Genomic DNA, 10,625 nt, shown 5'->3' with positions numbered 1-10,625 from the left:
GCAATCATGCCTTGCTGGTTTAAAGGCTGAACTAGGTCCTGCTGTGTTGTTGTTGTTACTGTGTGTGGCTGTGAGCTGCAAAGCTGCAGCCATCTGTAGTGGTAAACCTGTAGTAATAAAAGTAGATGATGAAAAACACCAGTATATGGTCAGGTCTGTCGTGCGTCTTTCACAAGATTATAAACAGGGGTGCACATAAGTGGTCCGCAGGTGCGCATCAGTTATAAACACAATGCCACAGGGAGCAGCTGGGTCATTCACGTCAGGTGGACATCTTTGAGAAGACCCAGAAAGCTGCAGGAACAATAAGGGCCGCTGTGGCAAGACCTAAACCTACTTTAAGTAGGCATTTGGCACCACGATGCCACATACCAGTACCCTGAACCTCATCCTGAGGTGGTTGAGCAACAGGAGTCTCAAGTCCCTCAGGTTCAGCAGCATTTTTGGTTTTTGAAAACTGTAATTCTTCCACTTGACCCTTAATAGTTTTCAAAGCTTTCTCGAGATCTGCATTCCGTTTCTTTAGTTCATTTCTCTCGCTTTCAGCCTTGGACAGCTGAACAACAATGGTGTTGTTCTGTTCAAGGAGAAACTCTTGCGTTTCCTCAAGTTCATGCACATTTTGCTCAAGTGCTCCAATCTGCAGTGTTATCTTTACGGGCACCCCCTCTATCTCGCTTATGCGAATTTTCTTTTTGGGCTCCATGCCCTGGACTATTCCTCTCTCCCCTGAGTTGGACGGTCCTTCCTCTCTCGTTTCTCTGTGAGACACTGAATTGCTGGACGGTTCCTGTGACATTTCTATAAAAGTTTCGCAAAAAACAAAACAAAACCGCTAACTGAATAATTTCAGTGTTAAACTGTTCTCTTTCCCAAGGATTCCTGGCTTGCGAAAACAACAAGGTGTTTCTTGAAATGCCGAGTTAAAGAAACTGGGGTCTATTTATAGATTTTTCTGGCAGCGACCGTGACGTCAGCCATGACGTCAGCTCTCTTCGATCCTTTGATCCTTTGATTCGATCAAAGGAGGACTAAGCCAACTAACCAACCGTCCTCGGTTTTACTATATTCCGACAGAGGATCCATGTGTGTGACGTCATTCATCCCCGTACTGCTGCTTTGTGAGCTCACAGACAGGACAGACAGCGCGTAGCAACGCGCCTGATGATGTTTAAAGGATCCCGAAGCGCAAGTCCATCTTTTCAGACAAACTGCAAAAGAAATTTCCCTCGTAATGACCATAGCTGGACTGGCCATCGGCCCACCGGGCAAGGTGATTTTTCGTGGAATTACAAAAATCTATTGAATCATATTTACTTTGGTGGAAAGAAAAAAAATAAATATACCGTTTGGGTATATTTATACCTGACTGAAGTTTGAATTTCAATTTGTCCACAATTAAAGCTGGTCTGCACACATTGTTTTTTATAAAGGCAATTACGTTTTTCCTGGTATTTTGATAGTGCTGTTTGTTTTAAATGGAGCTTGTAATATTTGACCCTCAAATGAAATATATTTCCTCTATATCATAGAGAGGGCTGCCTTTACACCACCACCATCTTGGAGCTGTTCTGCTGGATTACTCGGGTACTAAGTAGAAAGTAGTAGTACATTCATGTTGAAATGTAAGCAGAAGTTTTAGACCTCATAGGCAAAAATGAGCCAACTTAATGATCATTTTCCAAGTTTAGTTTGCTGTAAATATCTATAGATGGACAAAGGTACTGGGAGATTACATCACTTGGTTGAATTGGGAATGTCTTGATGCCCTCCTGGGAAGGGAGGTCTGAGTGCCTCTGCTTAGACTGCTGCTCCCGTGACCCGGATAAGCAGAAAATCGATGGCTGGAGGGGAAAGATTAAGATCGATAGAAAGATCCTTTATTAATCCTTTGCAGGAAATGACATTGCCTCTGCAGACACAGACATAACACCACACATCCCAAACAAAATATCAGCTCCATTACTTATTTCTAATAAAATTAGTATTAATAAATAGAAAAGATCCCAGCCTGATGGTGGAATTGAACTGAGGACCTTTTTGCTGTGAGGCAATAGTGCTAACCACTGTGGTGCCTGAATTACAAATACTTAAATTCAAAATATGTGCTGTGAAAAAGTGTTTCCTGCAGTGCGTCACAAAGGAGTCATGACTCGTGTTCCTTTTTAAAGTGAGTTTATTCAATCAAATATCCATGCTGGTATAGCCGACGTGTGTTGAAACAGATTGTTATTTGCATGGGGTCATGTCTAAATGATGCTGGTACAAGTTCTTCAGCTTTTTCACAGCTTACAATGGAATCGAATAAAAATATTGTTCTTCAGTTAGAGAAAGCTTTATGACATTTCAAAAGTACACCCTCCCTCACCCCACCTCCAAACCTTAAAAAAACAAAAAAAACAAAAAAACAACCTTTAAATAAGGCAGGTACTTCTGACAGAGTTCTCGCTAAAGGGCGTGGCTAGAAACATTGATGCTATAAATCAATGCAGCAGCGAAACAGACATGCTCACAGTTCATTCAGACAGCTGCAAGCAACACATCTGTGACACAGCAACATCCATGAGGCACACAGCTTTGACCCAGCGACCCACTCTCAGTTAAATTAATGCCAGGAACACGTTTGTAGAAGATAACGTCATTCAACCTTTAAGTGATTTTTAAAAAGAACAACAACATCTTTGAGCCCTGAAGCACCAACAGGACAAATATTTATCCTCTTCTGGCTAATCTATAAAGGGATGATTAGAAAAGTACATCAAATATTAACAATAAAGTCATTAAAATAAAAAGCAGCCTCTTTACCTTGCAAGTTACGCAGAGCCCCGTGAACATTAAAGAACTAGAACATTTAAATTAACCAGCAGCTCCACCACAGACAAAAAAATAAAACAGTTTTATCAAAGATCCTCATCCAGCTCTTAAATCACAAATCTGACAGTGATGTTTGTTTTAAATACTGAAAAGGAGGAAAGAAATGATGTAAGACATTAAAAAAAAGAAAAAGAAGGTACAGTTATAAATATCACAACCGTTTCACGCACTTAGCTGCACAACACATGTAGAAAAAAAACAAACATACACAAAATACAGTATCATTAAAAAAAATAAACCCAGAGAAGTCAATGAAAGCGGATCTGGAGGAGAGGACACTTCAAGCTGATGCCACTGCACCCGTGATTAAACAAGTCCTTTGTTTAATAAGCACAGAGCAGTTTATCCACTGCTGTGGGTGGCAGTGACCAAAGTAACAGAAGATGTGCCCTGTTTGCTTTAACCGCTGCTGAACAGAGTCCTTCCATAGTAAATAAACCTCATTTTTTTTAAACCTGGCTCTAAACAGAAACTTTAAATTTTTTTGTATAAAATCGAAGTTTTTCCCCACGTTCACCGGCGTCATTCTCACTGCCCTGCTTATGCACTGACCAGACCAGCTCCTATTACTTCTAACTGAACAGCTTTACTAACTGGACAGCACACCACTGACATGCAAACAACCCTACGCTTGGGTTTGTTACTACAAAGAGTGTACAACCAAACATGTTGTTTTAATGTATTAAAAAACGCCAGCTCTAGAAACGGTTTTATAAGGTGAAAACTGCGCCCGTCTTTCATAAAAAAAACATGGCTGTTCAGATTCTAGGGCAATCCGATCTGATTTAAAACGAGGACCCATTTATTTTGTATGTTTAAGAACGGAGTAATTGTGCTTCGTCTCTGCAATACATTCATTAAAAAAAATAAACAAACCCCCAAACACTTTGAACAAACTTGGTGACTTCTAAGCTACTCATGAGGAGAATACTTTGGATCAGCCCTCCCAAACCCCTCAAACTCACACTACACAAATAAATATGATCTGCCTTTAAATGTACAATTAACTACCATATGCTCTTTAACAAAGCACATGTATATCAATGCACCAGTGGGATGAATCCTTTTTTCCTCCCTCTCAGTGTTTGCAGTTTGTCATTTTAAAAGTTAAGATCAGCATTTCTAATTCTACTGAGGCCCAAAACAGCCAGCAGAGACACTCGACTGACCGCACTGATATGAAACTGGAGCAAAAATAAGTGCAGCAGGAGCAGAAAGGAGGAGAAGAAAGGGGTTTGGGAACAGTAACTGTATGGACAGGATAAATAAAATTACAACAGTTGTTAATTATGTCAGGTCTTGCTTGCTTAGTTGATTATCATTTACATAGTTCCACGTAAGTAAAGTTAAATGACGTGCCGGTCCATTGGTGTCTACTGAGGAAGAAGAACTTAAAACAGAATACACAATGTCAAGGCATCCTCGAGTGTCAGACCGGTGTGTGTGTGTTTTAAACGTGAGCGCTTATGTCAGGAGCGTTGTGTCGTATGAGTATCTCAGGCATAGCATGACTTCACATTCAGGATGTTGGATGGTTTAAGAGTTTTCACCTCCGGGTGAACTGAGAATGTTTTTGATGATACAAGTGCCGAGTGAAAGCTCCACTCGGGCGCCAGGTTGGATTTACTGTCGCAGTTCTCATTGTCTAGCTCGGGCCACCTGCGTGTCCAGGTAAGGTATTTCCAGAGATCGCTGAGAGCCTCCCGAGTTTATGCAGCTGCCGTGAAGAGAGCTGCTACTGAAGGACCAGGCCAACCTGAAACACACAGATCAAACTTTTTATGATCATAGGCTAGCAAAGCAATTGCAAATCATCACCCTCTACCTCCGTGCTTGACTGCTGGTATGAGGTGTTTGCACTGATAAACTCCACTTTGGTCTAATTTGTCAAAAGGACATTGTTCCAAAAGTCCTGTGTTTTTTCCCAATCAAAACTAGGCTTCCATGATCTAAGGCATACTCAATCATGTCAGAGGATGATTTCTCCTTATCAGGCCTCTGTGGATTTGCTTCAAAGCTATAGACTTATTTGACTGTGAAGCTTGCACAATCAGGCACAAGAAGCAGCTCTACTGAGATCTGAACCAAAGACTATTTCCACTTTTTCCACTAATTGTCATGGAGTCTTATCACAGGATGCTGACCAATAGTTGGTGTGTGATTACCACCTGAGACTGACCTTATCAGGGTCCATAGGGGGACATTTCCAGTTGTAGAGGTAATACTGCAGATTTCCATCTCCTATCCCAAACTTGAGCTTCTCCAGAAACACCTTATTCTCCATTAGGTCCAAGGCATTGAACACATCAAAACCTTTCTGTTAAACACAAAGAACAAACACCATGATAACTAACACAGCAGCAAGAAAATTATCAAAAGTATCTGGGGAAACCCTGCTCTCAGTTTGCGTTTGTATGCAGAGCTCAGAGTAGCCTTGCCAGCTGGTTGACACCAGGCCCGTACTACGAAGCAGCAGGATTTTAGCTTATCCCAGTAACCTTGGGGGTTACCCCTGAGTTTTCTGCACTATGAAAGTGGTTCACTTCTTCTCAGGGTACATCGCCATAGTAACTTGTGCTGCAAACCTAACCTGAGTTATATTCCAGTTATATTGCCTACTGACTGATCAAGTCTTGTGAAAATAGCTTCACCATTCATTTTATTAGTAATAAATACAGTTTATTTCGTTCAATTTTATTTCTTGAGTTTTTTTAATCAATAATATCATGAATATAATCTGGACACCCATTTCTACTTGACTTCATATCAGTCGCAGGTAGCCTAAGTCTACATTTGAATTTTGTTTTTGTGTTTGTTCTTTACATGCTCTTAGACTATTCAACACCATGGAGGGTGCAGCTGAAAAAAAACAAAACAAAATAAAGCAAAACAAAAAACAAGACCACGATATGCAAATCTGAACACTGGACTACTTGATTATAACCCATCAGATTCTCGTGTTTCTTAATGGTAAAGTTGTGATATTAGTAAGTCTGTTAACTCACACAACTGGCATTTTTGTCAGCTTTTCTTTCTGCCATCAAAATAGGCTAAACTTTGTTTTTCCTCTCACACCCCTGACTTTTCTGCAGAAGCTGTGTCACCTGCATTCTCTATTGTGTGTAGCCTCTTCATATTTTCTAATATTACAGTTTACTCTTCATTTGTAAAATCAGACACTCAGCTTCCGGTACAATAAAAAGTTTGACTGGTCAGATGTCCTTGTATCTAGATCCAGAAACTCTGAATCAACTTGAGTGCTGATGTTAGAGGAAGTGACTTGAGATAATAGAAAACTACCATGGAACTTGGTTCTCAGCACAGAGCCCTGCTCTGGCCTCAAATAAATAAAGATCAGACCGGGTCAGTCTCTCTCACTTTTATCCTCTACTGCACAAGTAAAATGTTGGATCATACTCTCACTCCTCATCTATCTAACCAAACATCACTGACTCCCAATGATTTATAAGGCTTTGCGTTTAAAAAAAAAAGAAAAAAAAAAGTACATAAACCATCTTGGTATTCATAAAATAAAATATCTATCCATCTATATAATCAGTCTGGTCTGTATTGTGCCATTTTTTCCTCCTCACACGTGCGTCTTCTTGTTGCTGTTTATGTTTATGTCACTGATCTCATCAGCTGTTGTCTTTGGTACTGGCAAGTGTTTAAAAGCAGAAAGTAAGATTACCAGTTTGGCCAGGATCAGTGCATCATTCATTAAGTCCAGTAGCGGGGTTTGTGTATGAATGTTGTAAAAAGAGTAAGCAGCCTTCAGGCTCCTATGGAGAGGGTGATGCATCACAGTCGAGGGCAAAGTGTAGAAACTAGTGAAATCTGTGAGAATGCCACCAGCACCCTGAGGGAAATAAAAACAAGAACAATGTCACTTTAAGTGCAGAAGAGCCATCAACATCAGGCTGCAAATCTGAATCCACACACCTCTACTACATATGTGTCAATTATGTTGTCCTGTGGTAAGAACCAGTGAGCCACCTCCTCCTCTCCCATAGAAGGAGCAAGTTGGAAACGTCTCAAGTATCTCTGTAGCAGTTCAGTAACCTGACCGACGTCGCGCCTTTCCATCGGCCGCAGACCTGGAGTCTTGGTGCTCTGCACAGGGTGGAGAGAGCAAAATGAAAATCTCTAAGAGTTCCTGCTATCAAGAGGAACAGTGAGATGCAGGACTTATGAGTGTAAGTGTTTACATCTGGTAGTCTGTAGAGTTTCATGGTTCTTTGCAGGGTCATGTTTCTGCTCAGATGGGAAAATTTAACTTCCACAAGCTTTCTAGGGTTCAAAGAGCGGTGCCAGTACCTGGGGATAAAAAATACCCAAAAAAACAAAACAGGAGACCAAGATTAAAAAGAAAAAAGGAGTGCTTCCTGAATTCAAAACACTTCCACTAGATGTGCTCTTTAGAAGAGATACGTATAAGCTAACATATCAAAAAACAAACAAACACCAGGGCACTCTGTTTCATTAAAAAATTAAAATGCTTATATTCTCATGGCACTGAATGGCTGAATCTTTCTAGTGTTGTTCCACCAATAGCAAACCTATGGTTAAGAGTGGAAAACTTGACCAGTAAAGTACTGGTGGAGTTTTACTGGTGGAAAAGATTCAGAGTAGACTCAATTTTCCCCCATCAGAGCTTTAAGTTAAATATGACCATGCCATGAGTATAAAGGTATTTTAATTTTATATGAAAAGAGAGTGCCTTGTTTTATATATTTTAACATGTGTGACTAGTGAATAACATACCTGCATGTAGACACGGGTTTAGGCAGCACAACTCCAGCGGTGTATACGGCCTGAAATATTCCTTCTAAGTTCACTCTCCTTGTTATCTCTCTGATGAGCACAGGAGCAACGCGCTTTGAACGCAGCTTCTTATGAACACACAGGAAGTTGATTTCTACCATCCTCTTCAGCCTGGAGCCACAAGCGAGAAAAGAAAAGAAACAAAAGGATGGATTGAATGAGTAAAACACTTTCCCCATCACTGCTGTTCTCAAATGCATACAATAAGTAATGAACACTCACGTATCATAGACTCGTATATCTGCAGGGATGGCACTGATGAAGCCAACGAGCTTCTTATTTGAAGACACTCTCACTCCGCAATGCCACTGTGGTAACCAGCCAGGTGGACGTAAAGCCCTGAGAGGGGAAAAAATCTTTTTATTATAACCGCATACATTTAAAGCTACTGTACTGCATCATGTGATAAACATGAAGAAGCTTACCATTTAAGAAAGTTTGGAGAATAATCAAATCTGAACATGTTATCATCATCCTCCACATAATTTTCATTTAACAACGTGTACAATTCCTTCAGCTGCAAAAGAGCGTGACAATAAATCATTCTGTTTTGATTAATCTGATTAATCTCATTGGTGTATTTTGAACAAAGACTGCACTTACAACATCTGCATTACTGAGATCCAAAGTGTCCCACATAAAGCCTTGAGGTAAAGAATATGGCTCCTGTCTGATGTTCTCTTTGTCAGCCTCAATTGGCCCGTGACTCGTCACAACTTCATCTACAAAAATAGCACAGCCTTTTGTCAAAGGTTTGCAACTGTCTTCCAATCACCACACTTCCACGGGACCTCATAAAACTCCATGTCCTTAAACTGTGAGCAATGCACAAAACCGCTGATGGCATCAGACTTTATATAAATCTGCTGCTGTTTGTCCTGCGTCAACCCCCACAGCCTGTGGCTGCACAAAGGCCTGACTCGTTGGGTCATGGCTGTTATGGAAACAGCTTGATCTAATGCTGCTGAGCATGCCCAGTGGGAATGCATGGACCCCTACTGTACATTGCAGCTGACATGTTTCTAAGATACTGGCCTAAATCAGCAGACTGAGGAGATAAAACCAGCAGATGGCGCTGGTGCAGAAAGAAAAATAATTTCTGTTGACAGAGGAAATAATACCAATTTAAACAGGAGTGCAGTTCATTTAAATGAATTTAACTAAGTACTTACTTAATTTTGGGACAGGCTGAGTATCCCAGAACTGGTACTTGTGCTTGGCTGCCTCATCTATACTCTTTGCTGGACCCTGGCAGGAAAGCAGCTCCATAGCTCTTTGGATGTCCTGCAGCTTCTGGATGGGCAGCCCAGGGTTCTGATTTAAAGCGGGCACACATACACAGATTACTTAATGTCTGTATCACTCAACCAAACACTGGATGCTTTAAATAATCTAAATGTAGACGAGAGGCAACATCAGAGTGCATGCAAATAAACAGTCTTATAGTCATGTTTACACAGGTCTTTTCCTACACACTATACTCCCACTGAGCAAGAGAAACCGGATTAATCATGTCACTGTATAAATGATTGATGAAGTCAATGATCTTTAAATTATAAATGCAAAAACCCAAATATGACAGTCCCTGTCATTAAATCATTTGGTTAAGCTTGATTTGCTTTCTTCATCCGATCAGAACATCAGAGTCTGGATGTAGTTATTGTTTATTTTTCTAAAGCAGCATGCAGTATGTAGAAATCTCACAGCTGGCTAAAAGTTTGTGATATATCCTTTTAGCAAAATAAACTACCTCATTCTAGAACCTCATTACAGAATACAAACAGGGAGCATGCCAAGGCTGGAAAAACCTTACTGACCATGACACATTGACGGCAAACAAGCTGAATTCTGGGTTGTTGCTTTCCCTTTTCTTACCCCTCCTCTTTTATTTTCAGGATATTAAAAGAACCTTGTTTTGTATTGTATCCCCTGCCCTAAAAAAAAGGGTGTGTGCACTCTTTTCACTGGGTCATCATCACCATCACACCTTGATCTCCTGAGAGTCCGAGGCAGAGTCAGACTTGGCTCCCCCCGAGCTTGGCTTCTCTTTCTTCCTCTTCTGCTTCTTCTTCTTCCTCTTGGCCCCCAGCTCTCCCCCTGGACTGCTACAGACATGAAAACAAACGATGAGGATGGATGCTGGCTAGACCCGCACACAGAGCTAACGTTAGCTACCATAGCAACGAATGACAGCTCAGCTACTTAACGTTAGCTAGCTAGCGGTTTGTCTTAATGGTTGCCCGCCATGTCATTCAGTCGGAGAGCTTTAAAGAGGTCACAACGTTATAAACAGTTCAAGACGGCCTGTGTTTGCTGTCTGCTAATACTAGCAGGCTCACTGCCTTAGCCGCTCACAAGCAGGCTGCCTGGAATATCATTACTGCGTTTCCCCGAGCCGACCGGACAGGCCACCCCTCACCCTTGCATATGCTCATTCTCCTCCTCGTTGTCTCCGTCTATCCCGCAGGTGTCCTGGTCGTCCAGCTCCAGGCTCTGCTGACTGGCTGCGGATTCACTGTCCTCCGCCATCATAAAAATGTTTTAAAAATATAGTCAGCCACCGTTTAACAGAGCTAACGGGGAGCGGGCGAGAGATGGAAAAAACAAAGAAAATGTCGAAGGAAATCGCGCCGCCTAGAGGCCAAAGGCGGGAACTCAGACCTGAGCTGCTGCCTTTAACATGAAGCCAAGTGGTACCCAAACTAGACTTTTACCTTATTTCAAACATATAGCCATTTAAATGTTATAGACACTTTAGACACTTGTTTCTGATACTGAGAGGGAAAATAAATACATATTACAAATTACAGGTAATAAAAAAAAGACAAAAATCTAAAATTATTTTTTTAAATAAGAAAATACAAAGTAAAAATAAATTGTCAGTTTTTTAAAACTAGATACTGGGATATCTGCTGGACTATCAGCAA

At 41.0% G+C, this 10,625-nt stretch overlaps 1 protein-coding gene across 2 annotated transcripts; it reads right to left on the bottom strand.

The window, feature by feature from the left end:
* Positions 1 to 2,158: 2,158 nt before the first annotated feature.
* nmt2 (N-myristoyltransferase 2) lies at positions 2,159 to 10,408 on the bottom strand. Of its 2 annotated transcripts, none has more exons than XM_026185538.1 (12): positions 10,118 to 10,408; positions 9,686 to 9,800; positions 8,871 to 9,012; positions 8,302 to 8,420; positions 8,124 to 8,215; positions 7,921 to 8,037; positions 7,639 to 7,809; positions 7,083 to 7,191; positions 6,817 to 6,987; positions 6,566 to 6,733; positions 5,054 to 5,191; positions 2,159 to 4,630 (listed from the first exon to the last, which is right to left on the bottom strand). In XM_026185538.1, the coding sequence occupies exons 1-12, from the start codon at positions 10,228 to 10,230 to the stop codon at positions 4,610 to 4,612; spliced, it is 1,476 nt and encodes a 491-aa protein (XP_026041323.1). In that variant the 5' UTR covers positions 10,231 to 10,408; the 3' UTR covers positions 2,159 to 4,609. The 2 variants fall into 2 exon arrangements, with proteins under 2 accessions (XP_026041323.1, XP_026041322.1); XM_026185537.1 differs by having other exon boundaries at positions 9,686 to 9,803; positions 10,118 to 10,406.
* Between the last annotated feature and the right edge of the window lie 217 nt (positions 10,409 to 10,625).

This window comes from Astatotilapia calliptera, chromosome 11, assembly GCF_900246225.1.
Source record: "Astatotilapia calliptera chromosome 11, fAstCal1.2, whole genome shotgun sequence".
In the NCBI taxonomy this organism is placed as follows: Eukaryota; Metazoa; Chordata; class Actinopteri; order Cichliformes; family Cichlidae; genus Astatotilapia; species Astatotilapia calliptera.
This window is presented reverse-complemented; position numbering and strand designations above follow the sequence as displayed.